At 41.1% G+C, this 18,772-nt stretch overlaps 1 protein-coding gene across 2 annotated transcripts in view; it reads left to right on the plus strand.

The window, feature by feature from the left end:
• The window catches only part of MAP4K3 (mitogen-activated protein kinase kinase kinase kinase 3), a 69,924-nt gene that overhangs the window by 31,619 nt on the left and 19,533 nt on the right, over nt 1–18,772 (plus strand). Inside the window, exons 15-22 of one of the 2 annotated variants that reach the window (XM_088521296.1) lie at nt 2,174–2,236; nt 7,865–7,923; nt 9,065–9,103; nt 9,390–9,446; nt 12,540–12,582; nt 13,645–13,807; nt 14,849–14,955; nt 16,848–16,889. In XM_088521296.1, the coding sequence (XP_088377422.1) occupies nt 2,174–2,236; nt 7,865–7,923; nt 9,065–9,103; nt 9,390–9,446; nt 12,540–12,582; nt 13,645–13,807; nt 14,849–14,955; nt 16,848–16,889 (573 nt within the window). The remainder of the gene's footprint in view (nt 1–2,173; nt 2,237–7,864; nt 7,924–9,064; nt 9,104–9,389; nt 9,447–12,539; nt 12,583–13,644; nt 13,808–14,848; nt 14,956–16,847; nt 16,890–18,772) is intronic. The other variant, XM_088521298.1, reaches the window with a different exon arrangement.

An 18,772-nucleotide genomic window follows, 5' to 3' on the forward strand; every position in this document is an offset into this window, starting at 1 on the left:
AGGGACACCAGCTCTGCTCCTCAAGTTCGTTGAGGGAAAGGCACGTATCTAGGAATGGATTTCCTCTTTCCTCTTCTACAAACCCCGTGTGCATGGTGTTTCTGGCACAGGTTTCCTTTGGAGCTCTCTAGTATCCCAAGGTCTCCTGTGCAGTGCCCTGTCCTTTGCAGTCTGCCAAGCAGCTCTGCGTGGATGAGGTTGTATGAAACCTCGCTCTTCCTCAGCAGCTGCCTGGATTTGGGTAGTCTGCAGTTTCTGGTGCCTGTTCAAGAGAGGAAAGCGCCTTACCTCATCACACGAGGACTTGCTCAATGATTTCAGATCTGCTATGTAGCCCTTGACTTCACTGCTCAACAGCATTGTTTAGGGTCTTGATTATAAGGTGTTCATTGAGCACGATAGTAAAATGTGAGAGTTCCCACGACCAACTCATCTGTTACCTCAGAAATGATTTTTGGAGTGATTTCAAGTTAATACAACTTTGCTTCTCCACTGCATTGTTTGGATTTTAAAGAAAATGTTTGGTAGCGTCATACAGTTCAGTATCACACTTCTTTAAAAATTTCATTTGACATATGAAACTGTAATTACAAAATATCCGAGTGGAGAAGCTAAAGTTTTAAAAACTCTGGTTAGTTCTCCGTTTTATTTTATCCATCACTGACTGTACAAACAGTTGCCAAGCTGGACAATCTCCTGGGACAGAGAGGCAGTTTTGTTGTGCCCTCTCGATCTGTGATGCTAAGCTGAGAGGAGAAGTTTTTCTGCAAGCTGTGTTAAAACACAACTTCTGAAAGCGTTTCCTTAGCAGGAGAAGCCTGTAGCCCTTGGAGAGGGGTTGAGCCTTTACCCTGGTGTGTGGTAACTGTCAGGACCTCTGTGCTTTAGAGTCACCAAAACTCTTGCTGCTGTGAGAGAGGACTCAAACTATTCAGATTAATTTTTAAGATAGGGATTTTTTAATTTAGCATTTTATTTTGTACTGTGTATTCCTGCTGGAGTTTGTACCTTGCCTTATCCCACTGCCCATAAGGAAGATCTATAACTGTATGTTTGGGTCTTTCTGAAGAGGGAAATGAACTGCCTGGCTGCCTGTGTAAGAATGGAGCATGTAGACCCCATTTGGTCTTTTGAGATAAAATTTTTCTTATTTTAGGACATATACTTTTTATCTTTAAAAGATTAATATCTTATTTCTGATGTCTTGGCAGGAATTTTTGTGTAGTACTAGTATAATTATTTGAGTTTGTTTTCAGTGTAAGCATGAATGGAAAAGAATGCCTTTTTATGAAACAAGCATCAGTTTGTCACAGAATTACTGTGACATATGTAATAATGCCACTGCAAGCAAGATAAATAGTTCCAATAAGCAAAGGTAACTGCTTACATCATATATTTGTATCTACCTTAGCTGTTTATGTAATACACTGCTAGCTGTAGATGCTGAATTAGAAGAGTTGCAATGATTCTTATGACTTTTGTCAGCCAAGAGGGAAACATAACTATGATTTTTTATAAATGGGATTGTTGGATCTAGAGACCAGAGAAAAATCATATTTTATCATTAGATCTGGAACCTACAGAACAGTTAAATTGGCACGTGAAATGCTTGCAAGAGAGCTGTTCAGAGAGCAGATCTTTTGGTGAAGAGCTTCAGCATAAAGCAGACCAAGAAGTTCGTAATAATCTGCGCGCTCTGGGAGAAAGAGAAATTATTTGAAATGGAAGCAAGAAATGCCTGTCTCTTGCTCCACGGAAAACCATGCACGTCTCTCTTTATTAAAGCAATTCTTCTGACCCTTTTGCTTCTGTCTTACTAAGGCATGCTTAAACCTTCTGCTAATTCACTCAAGGGTATGAGTGCACAAGCCAAAGGACTGGCCCCCCAGCATAGTGCCTTGCTGGCCGTGCTATGTCACCCGTGCCCCCAGGCCACTTGATGAGCAATAATTCATTATTTTGGTGTCAGTGCTTGGCGATGTGACGATGCCCTTAGCCGTGTTTGAAAACACTTTCCCTCACCCCAGAACTGCTTTAACATGGTTTGAGTTTCAACTAACTTCTTTTTTTCTCTCTCTCTCTCCAATTAGCAAGAAAATTTCCCTTTATGTATACTTGCCTTGCAGTCACAATGTAAATAACTTAAGTTTCTTGATCTCTATCTAATGAACAGCCTGACAGTAGCGATTTTTTGGACAATTCAGAAGAAATGTACTACACTGCAAGATCTAACCTGGTATTTTTCATCTTACGCCTTTCTTTGTCAATGTTGGATTTGTCTTTATTTTCTTTCTTCAATGCTCATGTTTTTGTCTTGTGGTTGTCCCAGTGTTTCATCTGTGTTTGAGCCATTCAGTGCAAGGATTCATCTATATGTAAAGCTATGTAATGTGAGAGAGACTTCATACTGTGTTAGTATTGCAAATATATGACATGCATTCGTGCCCAGTTGAGTCACTGTTATTGAGGAGACTTATTTATCTCACTGTCTTGCAATGCAGAGTTCCTGAATTTGGGGGCAGGGTGATCATAGGGGCGAGGTATAGAAAAGACTTTCTCTTCATATTAATAACAGAATATTTAGAAAACTGTGCTCGTAAGTGCACATACTTTTCCAAACTTTCTTTTACTGCACTTCTAAAAATATTTAGTTGGCAATGCCAAATGCAAAAAAAAAAAAAAAAGGTGGAAAGTCATTCTCTTTTCTTTTTTTCCCCTTTGCTCTTTGGGTGCCATGTAGCAGAAGAGCAGTGTTTTTACATATTTTACATCTTTGTATACTGTGAAAAATGAGGGGAAAAAATGTATTCTACTGGATCAGCTGCGTTTTTATAATAATGTTCTTTTATTTGTGAGCTGTATGACCTAAGCCCACGGGGGAAGGGAGTGCAGAGCTGTGCCGGGGGATTTCTTGTTTCGTTTTGATCCGCGTGGCTCTTTTCCCTCTCCATCATTTGGCTTGCTGTGACTTGAACTTGTCCATGTTGTGGTTGCTGGGAGCTTGGCCGTATTCAGCCCTGCTGTTTAGGGTTCCCCTACTCTTGTTCCAGCTCTGCAGTGTGTTTTGACATCTGTTCTGACCTGTTCAAAACCCGCCTGGACGCAGTCCTGTGCAGCTCTAGGTGACCCTGTGTGTGCAGGGGGTTGGACTAGACGATCTCCAAAGGTCCCTTCCAACCTTTATGATTCCATTTTTTTTTTAACTTTATTAAATACATCTTCAGAAATATCTCAAGCATCTAACGCCCTGCAGGGAAGGCCCCACAGCCATCCTTGTGGCTTCCTGCTGGATTCCCTCTGGTTTACCAGCGTCTCTGCCATCTGGGACACCCCACACGGGGAGTGCCACGTGCGGAGGGACAGTCCCTCCATGGGTCTCCTGGGGACACCCCTGCCAACCCGGTGTGGGGTTGGCAGCTGTGTCATTGGGATGCGTCGTGGGGCATCCTGCGTGGTCCTGGTCTGCCCCGCAGCGCTGTAGGCGGTTGTGTGTGTCGGGGGGGTTGTCTGTTGTTTTTGTTCTTGCAGTAGGGGGAAAAATCAAATGTTCCTGCATTGGACTCAATTATCCTGGGTTAATTACCGTGCAGTGAAGAGTGGTGAATTCTACCTTTTAGTGGGGGCAGAGGATTTTGTCAGAACTTGAATTCCGTATTTCAGCCCCCAGCCTAAAGTGGTTTTTGATAAGAGACTTACAATTACCCATCTGCCCTGTTGTATTTGCCAAGTGCACTTACACCATTGGTCTTACTTAAATGCTTTGGTCATGTCTGTTTTTGTGGTTCATAAACATGTTTTGGATTTAATCGTTTGTCACAAAGTCTTTGGCAACGGTTACTTTCATTAATGCTGTGCTTCAGAGTAGCTAATGCAGGCTAACTTAGTATTTGTGGCAGAGAAATTGAAATACCTGTAGGAAAATGTTAAAGAAGGAGGAGCGAAGCTGACGTTGCTAATTCTGTTGTTGGGAAGCAGCTTTACAAACGCTGCCTACAGCTGCTGCTTGTATCAAGGCCTTAATGTAGGTGCTTGAGAGAGGGGTATCCCTCTTCGTTATAGAAATATGAAATAAGATGGTTTGTGGTGTTATGTGCCAAGTGAACGTTCATGAAAGTTTGTGGATTGCACTACTGTACAAAGCAGGGAAGAAGGGGACATGCAGCTACAGGGCAGTAATGGCCACAATTCCTCCCTGGCAGACTTGAAAATTTACTTGGTCTCGTTAATAAAGTAGGCGATCCTATTTTGGATGTGTTAAATTATTGCCACTATCAAAAGAAATTCAGGCATGCAATTTGTTACGAAATAAGAGCATTAGAAGTACTGCATATATATTAAGTAATGTTAGGCTCTTAATCAAATACGGATCCTTCTCTATGGAGGCAATGCTTATTCATTCATTTTACTGAGATAAAAATATGTCTGTATGTTCCTATTTGATATATGTTAGCAATCCAAAGCTGATTTATAGTTTTTAACGCTCAGAATTACTTCCCCAGCAGCTGCTGAGGTTAAAGCCTTAATTATGTCGCTCCAAATAATCTTGTTTATCACTAGATTGAAGTTTGAGGAATAGCAAATGTAGAAAATAACTGTGAATCATTGTTCTATTGGATACATTCAGAATCGTTTTTTGAAGCACTGTGAACACATTAAAAACAGATTTCCAGTTCAACTAGGCCCTCAGCAATAAATCCCTTAATCAGGAAATTAAGTATATGAAAGTTAAAATAGCAATCAGTTCATCATGACACACTGCAGAAAATGATTATAACATTTTGCAAATTAAAATGCTAAAGGCATTGCAGGTTGAATCAGTTTCAGGGATTTTTGTTTGTTTGTTTGTTTGTTTTTGATAGCATAACCATATTCCCAAATTTATCTTCACTCTGAAAAATATGAAGAAATTCTATATTTCTTCAGTCATTGACTAGCTTGATAAACATCTTGCTTTCTTGGAGAGGTGCGAGTGGCCTTTCCGGAGCGTTTGCCTTACGAAAGTGTCCAGAAGGATCAGAAGAACCAGCCGTGATTCCCTGTGTTGCCGCAGAGGGTGGCACCTTGTGCGCGGATCCAGCGGCTCCGGGGGACGTCGCTGGCAGCCTGAGCTCGGCTGCAGAGTTTGGGCTTGCATCTGTGCTCTAATATCCAGCTCATTGGTAGCAAGGAGAAAAGGGTTAAGCACAGACCTGGGGACTCTCTTGGAGAGACCCGTGCAGCGGCTCTGCTTTGGTGCTGCCTGGTCTGGAAAGTGTTTCAGTCAACTAATGCTCATCAACACTGTACGTGCATTAAATGAAAATACTTATGGAGATAAATACTGTTGCTGGGAAACTTTTAGGATGCAAAAGAGATAAAAACTTATAAAGCAGACACTTGCATCATTAAATAACTAATGCTAACCTGTTCTTCTCAGGGAGAAGCCATACCTGATAAGACTTCAGCTTTGTGAAATACATTTTTGTTTAATTATACTGATTGTTCTGATAACACATAGCAGCTCCCTGGAGGCATTGCAGAATGCAGACAGTACTTCCCTCTGTTTGTATATCAAGCATGCAGCTTGAAGGTTTATACAATTATAATTGCTGGATATATTTGGCATTGAGGGGTACAAGAGAAAAACAGATTGCTCTTTGGAAAGGCGCTCTTGCTGTCAGCATTTCTCTCTCAGGAATGCAAAAAATGAATTTCCCTAGCAACAAATTACATCTACATTGGGGATGAAAGCAGGGATGTTTACAAGGCTTGCGAGGATACTAACAAGCAAGTTAAGTGCAGGAAGTGAAGAATATACATCTCCTATTATAACCATAGTCTAATAAATGCTAGCAGGCAGCACAATAGTAAACTGAATAAATACAAAGGGTTTTTGTCCTTTTAAAATATTTAAATATAAGTTACTCTGGCAGATGTCCTTTTTTATAAAGGGAACTGCCTGTAGGTCTTGTTAAAGGCTGGTGACAGGTGAAGAATCTTTATGCTTTATGGAGGTTTGCTTATTTTCTCCTGTTAATATTCTTGTCATTGCTGTACAGTATGCATAGCTATGCATTATATGGTGTCTAAATCAAAATGGACAGACATTTTGGCTCTATCTAGCGTAAGGCTTTTATTATCTGTTTAATCTGTTAGGCAAAACAGTTGTCACTTAAGGTGCAAATCTCAGGTTTCTCTGTAGCACTCTAGGACTGTGTTTTCCAGCAGCCTTGCCATCCTGGGTCTGACACATGGGCTTGCACAATCTGTTTAATCTCCTTGTTTGGAGTTCTAGTGACATCTTATGTTTCCATATATCCCTCTTGTTTGGAAGTAAAGTCAGTATTCCCAGTAAAGAAAGTTAAATCTTTGTAGCCTGGTGTCAAGCAGGAGAACATGAAGTGATGGTGAGGACCAGCAGAAAGGAATTGGTTGGAGAAGGTGACAGATGATGGAAGTAATGAAGAGACTGAAATGAGGAGAGCTTAGGACAGCTTTTCTTGAGGGAAAGCGACTCCCACAATGTCTTACGTGCCTTGGGAAAATAGGAGAGATCACTGAAGCAATCGAATGCTACTGAGATGTGGTAGAAATAGACAGGAAACAACCCAGAACTAGTCACTGAGTAGAAAACAATGTTTTACAGGTTTCCATTAAAATATATATAAAGCATAAAATTATCACCTGAAAGCTGGGTGGCTTGTGTTTTATCAGCTTGGAGCACAGGCAAGTCTAGCGGGAGACTTTCCCTGGATATTTACAGGCTCCCCTTGGGAGATCCCAGCTCTGAGCTGTCACTGTTACCTACCCCAGGCTTATTGCTCTCTTAGCCTGGGGACCTGGGCAGCTTTTCCAGGAACAAGGGAGTGATTTGGATTCAGATAGCAGCTAAAAGAAGTTGAGAGACCTTTACAGTATTACCTTGAAAGCAGTAATGTAGCTTCACTTATCACTCACTCAAGTGATTAATGGCTAACAGCTCCTGGTGGATGCAAACACTTGCTTAGGAGCGTATTTATGCACTGATTTCTCCCATCCAGCTGAAGAAGCAAGTAAAACTCTAATTGTAGTAATATCTTCCTGGCAGATGTAAATTTGATGATGCTTCAGACAACCTGTCAGTATTCCCTGTAATTCATTAAATTTTTAGTCATGTGTCATCTTTTGAACAGTAGTTTCTTAAGCTTTTTGCCACTTTTTTGCAATAACTGCACACCATGATTGTGTGGGCGGGTGACTTCGCTGCCAGTTCTGTTAATGCTGTATTTCTCTGGTCGGTATGAAAGGCTATGTTAAGTATACATGAAAGTCATATATACTTATCCTTAAAATATGTGTCAGAATAACATATGTCAGAGTTACAAGCACACGTTTCATGTCTTCTATACTTATGTCTTTAACATCCCCATGTGCAAAAGGCATTTCAGGCTCCCTGACACAACACATCCCTGCCTAAGATGAACACTTCCAGTGTGCCAGTGCAGGTGCTTGGGTTCTGCAAAAAGTAATGTGATAAATTTGATGAAGTTTAGAGAGATCCCGAAGTCTCTTTGTTTTCAGTGTTCTCTTTTTTTTGTCCCTTGACGCTCACATTTCCTTTTCCCTCCCTCCCTCTGTCCTTTTCTCTCCCTCTTTTTCTTTTTTTCGAGCAAATGATTCCTGTGCCCAAGGAAGGGACCAAATTTCAGGAGGATTTAGGGCTGCAGCAGGCTGGTTCCAAGGAATTTTCTGGGCGCAATGGGCATGAGAGCAGCGCTAGGAGCCACGAGGGGCAGGGAAACAAAACGATTCTGCCTCTCTGGTGTGGCAGAGAGGACGGGGGACAGCGGGGCACAGGGTACATGTTTGACGCTCACCTTAAAGATTTGTTCTTTTGCATTTGTAGGATCTGCAGCTAGAATACGGTCATGGTCCTCAGGGTGGCTACTTCTTGGGTGCAAATAAGTGAGTAAGCAACGGCGTTTTCTGCTTTAATTCAGTCTCATCTGTTTTAATGTAAAATCACAAGTATGTGTTAAACATGTTAGCAGACATGGATGTGTTGAGCTTGTTTACATCAGTTGCAATTCCAAAATCACTCTTTATTTCTACTGTGGTAGCAAAGCCAATGATGCAATTACAAAACTTTTTGGTATTTGAGGCTGTGTTGATTACATTGTATCCATGTTGCTATGAGCTTTCTCTCTAGAAGAGACTGTTACCTCCTCTGCTGTTGACAAAATGTTTGTGGTAGGAGGTCTCACAGAGCACAGCCTTCCCCCATCTAGAAACTGCAGTGGCATTATGCACCCCTTGTTCACCTTGTAGGACACCAGGAACATTCACTCGTAGGGCCTTTGAAAATAACATATATCTGTGTCATCAGAAGTCTTTCACCCTCATGTTTGTATGTGTCATTGTTTTGTCCTATTAATCATATAAAATAGTTTTTATGTTATTATTCTTTTCCATCCACCCTCTCAATTTAACTTCTAGCAAGGCCTTTTGAAACTAGAGTGAAAAATATGGAGAAAACGTCATCATAGAATGCACTATTTGTGGGCATCTTATTTTGGGGCGAGCATGAACACGGAAGCCTTTGGAGATCCTGATGTTTCTGATTCCTGTGTTACACCTGCTCTTCCTCTCTGCTCGGGCTTTTCTCATCGTCGTGCCGTGCTGAAATATGTTTTTGGGGAAAGAAATGAAAAAGAAGTTAATGTTACAGAAATTAACTGGGGAAGAAGGGATTTATTCCAATAGTAATTTATTCCTTTTGTCAGTTTGACTTTTTTTGATGGTCATAATTTTGGATATTGTGGCTTTGTTCTAAATTGAATCAAGTTAAATCAGTCCGTGCTTTGCAGTGCAAGGAACAAGGGCTGCTCCACTCAATAACAGCACGTTAATAAATGCAGCTTAAAGTGAAAAAATGCCCCTGTGCTCATTCGTATTCAGGTGGTCAATATATGTTCTGAAAGCTCGCTAAAATACTTCGAATTATTTGCTCATAGAATCACAGAAGCGCTTGCCCTGGCTTTTGATAATCAAGTTTGTTTGAAGCAATTAACTCTGTTCTTTTTTCTTCTTTTTTTTTATGCTGAAGGAGCCTCTTAAAATCAGTTGAAGAAGAGCTGCATCAGCGGTAATTCTGTTCTTCTTTTCCTCTTGTGCGCTGCAGTCATTTGTGCCTTCATTTCTTATGTGTGTCACAGCAAGCTCTTGTTTGTTCCTGTACGTGGTGAGAAGATAGGGGGGAGACTTAGTTGTCTGGATTGCAGCTGTGCTTTTAATGATTATAATAATATCGATAAAAATCTAACAGAGTAAAACTCTATAAAAGAGGTAGCAGCCCTTGAGCTCACAGTTTTTCGCAGTAGCCAAAGTCCTTTAAAATTGACTCAGCTGTAGTACCTTGTTCATTTCCTTAGGGGACATGTGGCACATCTAGAAGATGATGATGATGATGCAGATGATGATGCTAAGCAGTAAGTCCTTTCTTCTTGTAAAAAAATAAATAACCTGATTTTTGAACAGATTAAATAAAATTTGGGGTTGAAGTGTCTTATCCTTAACAATTCAGGATTCTTTTTCCTTAACCATTTTAAAGATACATTTTTAAAGTAGTTCAAGTTACATGAATTTTGCTTATTTTTATGGTAAATATGTGATAAGTTATCGTTCTTGAGCTTTTTTTAATTGGCAGGTGAAAGTTAAAACATTTTTAATGGTTCGCATGACAGCCATGTGGGATTCAACATTCCTACATAAATCCAGTGTAGAAAAGAAAGGTGCTATTGAGACAAGATTGTTTTCTTTCTTGTTAATGAATAATTTGGAAAGCTGTTGCTTCATACCAGAAACCCATAAACAGAGCGTTATCCATTGCTGGATTGTTTACTTTTGGACAGAAAATTAAGCATCTCTGTAAAGTTTTTTCTTGCGATATTTTACTGCTGTTCTCTTGCCACAAAGGCGGTGGTTTTTATTGCTGTGTGCTGAGCAGGAGGACGGGGTTCTTCAAGAGGAGGGCAAGGCTGCTGATCTTTATGGTGTCTGACTTTGGATAGGTGCCAGCACCTGAAACTTGTATTTTTTATGATCGCTTGCTCAGAAGCAAGTAGGCCATTCGACGCAGGTCATACTTATAGAAGAAAAAGGATTTTTAAGCATATTTAGCAGTCTTTATTCCCTTACTGATTTCTTAAGAAGTTCTTCATGTTTTGTTATTAAGCAGTTGCTTAAAGACATGCTCAAGTAGACAATTCATCAACAAAATGAAGCTGCCCTGCGTTACCTGTGAAAAGTGTGATCATGTTCCTTTTTGGACCAAGCTGAAAACCTGCTTTGCTCATAGCTGTGTAGATGTTGGTGCTAGTGATGGGAACCCAGGGTGCTTGCAAAGCAGGACGTAGCGGTCCCCCAGAGCTCCTTCCCACCCACTCCACTGTGATGGCCTTCACCAAAGATGCTCTGGAGATCTGCACTGCTGAAGCCAGCTCAGCTTGGTTCCTCTTTAACCCGTGTTAATACCGAGCTGTTCTGTGTGTACAGCTGCGTGTCTCTGTTTTGGTTTTGCTTAATGTTGTTTTCTCCTCTTGTTGCTCTGTTTGCAGCAGTATAGCCCATTTCAGTCATGTTCCAGGATTTGGAGCTCTCGAAGGGCTTGCACGGAGAGCTCTGCTTTGATCTCACAGAAGCTCCATTAGAACTTCCTGCAGCACTGACTTCTTTGGGTGTTTCTGTTGCTATCCTGTCCTTGCAGATTTTCAGCCTGAATGAAGGCCTCCAGGAGGTTCCAATTTCTGTGACCCCAAGGACAATCAGCAGGTGGTGTTCGAAGTAGTCCTGGGCTCTATTGCTTCTTCTCGTGTTTCATCCCAAGTACTCTTGTCCTACAGAGAGGGCCTGTAATTTCCTTCTAAGCAGACAGTAAGCTTGGAAGGACTCAGCTGTGAATCATTTTCTGCATCCATGGTTCTTCTCTTGCTGTCAGCCTGAGCCCAAAGCTCTGCTACGGTGTGTGGGACATGCTTTTGGTCGTCAGCTCAAATGAGCTCACCTTCTCCAATGAAGATTCAGAGTCTTTTTTTCATATATATTCTGTGAGATGGAGCTGCCATTGAAGAGCATGTGACATTGGTCACTTCTTCCCTTGGATGCAAACACAAACAGATGAAGCAGCTGTACCCTTGCCAGTCCAAACTGATGCTGCTGCATGGTTAGACTTGATGATCTTGAAGGTCTTTTCCAACCATAATTGGTGGGAAAACCAGATTCTGTGGTTCTGTGGCTCTAGAGCTGCGTGATTCATAACAGAGGACCCACAGACTTCGGGGAGCAGTATAAAGTATTTTCTATCTCCTAATCATTTTGATTGTTTTGTTACTTCTTTTCTTTCATGTTTAGTGAAGTTGTCACTTGAACATGCTGGATAGGGAACCTGTGAAATACAAAATTGTTGGAGTCACCACTCCATCATCAACAGTGATCAATGCTATGTAAACCTTGTTGTTGACACCAGGATGGGCTCTCCTTTCTACAAATATTTTTAACGTTTGTGCCAAGTCCTTGGTGTTTTCCTTAACATCCGACTGCCCAACAACACTGTGAGATGCAAGAAAGGATGTGGAGCGAGATAAAAGTGGAGCGGGGACACGTGAGGACTTGCCCCGTTGTGCAGAACTTTTGCTGTCTTTGTAGCTGAAGCACACATCACAGGGGAGCCCGTTCTCTTACCTCCCCTTCCAGCTTCTCCAAAAAAAAAGAGAAATAAAAAGCCATGACAGAAACTGAAAAGATTGAAGCAAACCAGACAAGTGGTTGGTCTGTAAACAAGCAAACATCTCACTGCTTGGATATTTCCTAGTGCTTTGGAAGAGCATAATTTAGAAATAAGCAAAATATTGTGCAAGAATGCCAAGTTTTCACAGCTGTAATCCGGGTTTTTTTAATGGAAATAGTTTTCTAGTCCAAAAAGATTAGGAAATGAGACAGCACAAGAGTCTGTGAAAACATCAGGAACTTAGGATTAAGAAAAACAGCATGTTCTTTAAAACACCAAGGTGACAGAGAAAGAAAGTCCCCCATGCTTCAGCTTTTCTCCCTTATGCAGACGCGTTGTGCTCCAGAAGCTCCAGAACTGCTCTCATGTTCAAAAGCTGCCTTGCTCAGCAGAGCTCTGTGAAAAGGGGAATCTCCTGAAAGAAAGGAGAGGTAAAAATAGAAGCAGAGAGCAGAGTAGGTAGGTTTCACTTTCGTGTGTGCAGTTAGCTTGAAGTCAGTGGTGACTTTTTTTAAGGAATAAATTTCCAAGGGACTTGAGTCAGCTCAAGGCACTCATGCCCTCAAGAGGAGGATAACTTGAGTTCTCCCTGCTACTATCTGTGCTGTGCATGGCAGTAACAAAACAGGATTTGAAACAGGATTGACTTTGCAGTTATTTGGATGTAGTAATGCTGTTGACACGTTAATAATGTTTACTTAAATTGATAAAATCCTGCGTTTTCTCTCGAGCACTGCAGTATGAGGATGAGAAAGAGAGACTGGGTAACAGCTTGTTTTGTTTCTTTTCTTTATAGTGCTACTATGAAACCTAAAGTGCCACCTCCTTTGCCACCAAAGGTAGGTTGGGAGAGGGCTTTCACAGATAAAAGGGAACACACAGAAAGGCTTAATTTTTTTTTAATGACTTTAAATGTAAAAGTCTTTCCAGGAAGATGCTGCCCGTTCTCTTGGATTTTATCACAGCCATGACTTGAAGACTTGATTCAAGTCTTCAAGTTGATGGTATAGCAAGGTGGGGTTTGACTCCTATGTTCATGCAGATTTGCAATTGAAGGCCACAAAGTCTTGCACTGCACCATACTGACCAACGTGGTAGTGCTGTTTTCTGACAAATTACCCTTTTGATACTTTGAAAGGAACAGTAGTTCAAAATGTGGTACTACAGAAGTATTTTAGGAATAGGACCAACAAAATAAGGAACTGTTTGCTAATTTGTGGTGGAAGAATGTAATTTTTAGATGTGTGTCTGGATCACATTAGGTTTTGTATTCTACCACCTGAATAATATACTGAATCTTCTTGAACTTATCTTTTTAAGAGCAAAATTAAAAGAGGGGGGAAAATATCCTAAATCTTTGTTGTTGCTGTTGTCAGATGGCTATTAATTTCCCTAGGCAAAAACTGAAGATTTGATTATTCTTCTTCCTGCATTACTAAATTTTGTACAACTGAGAGAGATGTTTACAAGCAGTATTGGTGTAGTCACTGCCTAAACTGTTTTTTCCTTTCTGAGGAAAACCCCCGTCTGGGATTTTCTCTTTAAAATTCTGGCCATACCATTGACTGTTCCTGAGTTCCTACTTTGATTTGGTTATTCATAGGCATAAACTGTGATATGTCAGTATATACAGGACTTGTTCAATGTGTGATTTGAATATAATTCGATACGTTGCTTATGGAAAGGTATTTCTTTATTCCTGTATATTCCTCCCTGGCACAATGAGGGATTTTCTGGATGTTTGGTGGGATTTTTGGTTTTATTTTGTTTTCATGGCAGCACCCACTTTACAAGCAAAATTTCAAGGATCCAAATAATGGAATCATTCCATTCTTCTCATTGAATCTTTTTCATCCTGCCATTGGTATTACTATGGTTTTTTGTTATGTTTTGTTTTTTAGCCTAAATCCATCTTTATCCCCCAAGAAACTCATTCTTCTGAAAATGATAACCAAGGGACAATCAAAAGATGCCCGACCTCAGAGAGTCCAGCGAAATCTGCATCTCAGGTTCCACCCAGACCACCACCTCCTCGGTTACCTCCACAGAAATCTAATATCTTAGGTAATAAGAGTGAAACCAAGAAGTGTACAGGTATTTCTTAAATAATGAAGTGTGGTTTATTTCTGTATCCTCAACTATACACACATTAAAATGTGCTGTGGTAATTTTTCTGTGGTGGGCAAGTAGGGGAAAGTGCCTGACAGCAAAGTTGCCTGAAGTGTGCATGCTTCAGCCCACACAGGGGGGATTTCTCTTTCAGTGAAGCCAGAAGCAGAATTCTGCTCGTGTCAGTGGCAACACTAAACAACAGGCTCATAATGTAACATGTCAAGATTGCCACAGGGAATAAAATGAGTCTTCCTGTGTGTAAGCTCCAGGTTTTGCCCTGCTTTTGTTGCTTGCGTTCTGTAAAGAACAGAATTGGGCTTTCAGAACTCCCTTTTGTACATAATGAACTGGACAGCGTGGTAGGGCAGCTAATATACTTATTTACTGTTTATTCGGGCTGTTTCTTTTGTGCCGATGTAAGGGCTCTGATGCTTTGAGTGCTCTACTAGACTGGTTTGTTCTAAGCAATTTTAGTGTCTGATTTTTTAATCAGTAACTTACTGATATTTTTTCCCTATGCCTTTACTAATGCAGTAGATTTGTTACCCTGAAGCATGTAATACACTTGAGCAACTAGCACTAATAAATGCCTCAGTGCCACATATAGTGAATTGATAACTGAATTGTTAGCTATCTGCACATTTTCCTTGGATTAGAGATATTAAATACATTATTCCTCGTAACCATATCCTTTTCTCTGCTTGCATGAGATTTGTTTTTCCTAATTACCAAAAGCCATGGAATGAGTTTGAATGTGGCTTTATATGTAGTTATATGTGTGTGTGTGTGTGTGTGTGTGTAAGACCATATATGCTTTAGAAATAGCTTATGATACTGGACCATTTGCTAGCATCAGTGGCAATGACATTATTTTGGCCCTTCAAAATTGCATGTAGACTAGACTATCCCTAAAGTTGTAGGCAGAAGAAAGGAACATACTTGTGAAATATCGATCAAATATCAATCTTTTTTTTTTTTTTTTTTTTTTTTAAGGTAATGGAGTCACTTCTGTCCAGTCAAACGGTGAAAGAGAGGGATCACCACATCAACAGAATGAAGCTAGAGACACTAGTTTTTCAAAGAGAGAGAAGGAAATACTGGTAGGTATTTAAGCATTTAGGTATTGTTTAACAAGGTCTCAAGTGCTTTCGGTGTGCAAATGGGAAGGAACAAGCGAAGTCTCTAGCGATGACACTGGGTGGCATTTCATTTTCTTTGAGTCAAAGCACATTTTGACTAGATTGTCTAGTTCATGATATGCTCTTAAGATGACATTTGAATCCTCTGACTTTATTGCTTGTTAGAAACTGGACCTTAATCACAAATGTAGAAGATTTACTGTTTGTGTTCCCATATTTGTGTGTGATGTAATGAAAGAGAGGATGTGAGAGAGATGGGTTTTCCTGAGCAGGAGCTGTATAAGCAAACAAGGAAATTAAGGAACGTGCTGCCACCTGATGGCTTCCTGAAGGATTTGGCCACCCCAGGGAAAGGATCTGGATTAGGGCTGTGCCTGAATGAGTCCCTACTGTATCCCAGATACAGGCATACAAGCATCTTGGAGTCCAGAGGGGGAAGAAAAAAAAAAGATTAAGGAGTTGGATGTGGGGATTAGATAAAACCTACTGGCCTCTGGAGCTCTGGGTCTTCAGATTTAGTGGCTTGGATGTGGTATCGTATTTGAGCTGTGTATGCTCAAATGAAGTTGCATTTGGGCAGCAAGTGCAGATTTTCATCGGATGGAATGTGCTCCAGCTGCAGGGCTGAGGAAGGGGAATGTTCTTCCTTCCCTGGAGCCCCCGTCCCCACAGCATGTGTTGGAGCAAGAGGTGGTGCAGTGTGACAACTCCCTGCTGTCCCAAGGGACTGTCTCCATCGGAGCCACCAGTGACTCGCGCAGGGGTCACGCTGCTACTGCTGTGACACAGAGCTGGAGTGGGAACGTGGGACAGAAGAGAGGAGGAATCCCATGGTTCGATCAGCCTAAGCGTAACCTGGCAGTGTATCCATCAGTGTCCCTTGGAAGGCTGCTGCTAGACATGTAGCGCTTGTGAAGGAAGCGAAGAGGAAATAGGGCAAAAACGCTGTTTGTTTCATTTTGTTTTAAGGAAGCACCAGTAATACAGGCAATCTGTTAGAGAGCATGGTTTCCTGAACTGCTTTGAACCTGTTTGGCCTTCGAAATTGCACGTTTGAGATTTCCTGTGTACTAGTAACAAGTGTTACATCAGTTGTGTCTTTTTACTCAGAGAAAACGATGATATTTGTGTTAGTTATTTATTTTATTATTATCCTACTGATACAGAGCTCAGTACTGAATGACAGAGTTAAGGTCACTACTTGGAATATCGAACAGCTGAACAGTTGCAATATTGCTTTAACTTTGTATTGCTTCAGATATTCCAATTACTTCCATGCATTTTCTTAATGCAGGAACGTGGACCAGATGATGCAGAAATTCATCTGATGATACTAGGAATCTTATTAGAGGCCTTAACCAGAGAAAATGATATGAGTAGCTTGTGGTGTGGCAATACTGAGGGCTGGTCAGCAAGCTAGTATGCCGTTGTGGAAGGGGATCAGAAGGGTGATCAGAAGGGAGCTCTCCAGCCTCATGCTCCAAGTGAGGTTGGGCCATCGGGTCAGCCAAGGCTTTGCGGGGCAGTCGATGTGACACTGAGCACAGTGGGTGTCCCAGCAGATCCTTAGTGCCTCAGCATATAAACATGCAACACCACTCTGCTTACTGTCTAAAAAATGTGCAAGGAGGATTTTGTAAACACTTGTTACGCAAGAAAGGAAAGTACTGGCTTTTTCTTTTCTGTTGGTATAATTATCGTCGTTTGTTTACCAATTGCTTTTAACAGGAGTGTGAGAAAAGTGTGTGTGTGTGTTGTTATTTTATCTTTTCATTTTGCATTTTAGTTAAGCAAGTAGGGGGAGAATGTGTGCACTTGCATGGATAAGCATACGTTTTATTTTTATTTTCTAGAAACCAATTAGTAATGGCCTTCCTCCCACGCCTAAAGTACATGTGAGTATTACTGACTCAAAAAATGCATTTTGCAGCTAGAACATGTTTTGCTACTAAAGCTAAGAAAGGACATTTTTTGAATGTTTGTTGTTTGCATATAAGAAGGAATGTGTAAAAGCCAGTATCTCTTACCGGTTCAGTAACAGGCACAGGATTTCATGAGCTTCCCCTTTTTTTATGTGTTCTCGGAAGATTTTGTTCACCTCATAATATACTTGCTTAATACTTACTAGTCAATCTTTCTCTGTAGGATCTGGGGATCTTATACCGCAGGAATTGCAAATAGACCTCAGGAATGCTGAGTTTGTAGAATTCAGGTCTAGGTTGAAAAACATCTGAATATGGGACTCTTAAGTGCCTTAGGGCTGAGAATAACTATTATGGACATCTACATGCAGCTTCTTGATGTAAAATAGGCTAGAATTTCATTGCAGTATCAGTGTGGACACATCACGGTGACTTCTGCCAGCACTGCCATCAAACGAGCCAGGCACTGCCATCAAAAGAGCCAGGTTCTCACTTTTCTTGGCCATTTGTCCCTCATGTTTCTCACCAGTTTTTCACTGTTTTGGATACCAAAATAAAATTCCTACAGCAGTGTGTAAGTGCAGATGATGCTGTTTCTGCTTCCTGATTGTTTTGGAGAAGCAGAATAGGTCAGGGCAGATGTCTTGCTTCCATTCCTTGGAGTTCATGCTAAAGACTACAACACAAAGGGTTATTGAGGTCAATCCTGTTTTACTAACTAAACTCATGACCCAGGTGTGCATACCTGAGTGAAGGTGTGGCAAACATGTGCAAGTATGGCTAGCACTGAGAAAACCTGGATAGTCATGGGGAAGGCGAGGTGAGATCAGCTCAATGGCTGGAATGAGGAAAAGAAGGTTGGAGTGAGGAAACAGAGTAGTCCAAAACCAAGAACGTTTGCCACATACTGGAACTTTCACAAGAGTTGCAGCAGCATCTTGTCTCTGTGGGCTTCCTGGAGAGCACTGCACTGAAAAAGGCTGGGGAAAGGGTTGTTCTCTTCTGGTTTCCATCATGTCAAACCGCTGTAGAGCTCAGCTAGGTCTCTGCCACGAGCAGTGTTTCCCCACAGTCTGCAGCATCTCTCCAGTGCTGGAAAGGAAGGGTTGTGTAGCAGCTTTCAGGAGCAGCACAAGTATTCCCCCTTCCTTTGGGAGAGCGGTGCCTTCAGAGCAGGGCAAACGAGTGCCTCCATGTCCTGCATCCTTGGGAGGAGACTTATTAACAGCAGGGGCGGGAAAAAAAAAAAGACACGTTGTTTCCAGCCGTGGACTTCATGATCCTGATGACAGGGAGATGCCCGAGGCCCAAAGAAAGGTCTAAATTCAGCAATAACCCTTTAAAATAAAAAGTTGCAGAAGTTCTTTTCTTCTGCCAGATCTGTCAGAGGTTTCCTTTGGGAGGCACTCGGTATTGCCAATAAATTAACTGAAAGCAAATTGTAGCGAAACCAAGACTAGAATTGTAATTGCTGGATGACTTAGGTTTTTATTTAAAGCTTGTTAAATATGGCAGGAATAAAAGGTCAACTGTTGGTACTGCTTGTCTTTTAAAATCCCAAAACACAGGAGCCTTCCTCAGTTTTGTCGTGTTTGCAGGGCATACATGCCTAGGCTCCTCATTTAGGAGCTCCCAAAAAGACTAATTCTGGCACTTTTCTCAGGTTGTACAGACAAAGAAAACTCTTAAAAATCCCATTTGACAGCCTATGTTTTCTGGATATGATTATTTCTGCATAATCTGAAGCTGTGTTCTTCACTGTGTCATTTTTTGTTTGCTTACTTTTACTACTTTAAGTCAAAACCAATCCTATTGGAAATGTCACAATGTAATTTTTCCAGTGTAAGTTTTTCATT

The sequence above is a fragment of the Tinamus guttatus genome, unplaced genomic scaffold, assembly GCF_059628265.1.
Source record: "Tinamus guttatus ecotype Peru unplaced genomic scaffold, ASM5962826v1 Tinamus_guttatus_pri_ptg000116l, whole genome shotgun sequence".
Classification (NCBI taxonomy): Eukaryota; Metazoa; Chordata; class Aves; order Tinamiformes; family Tinamidae; genus Tinamus; species Tinamus guttatus.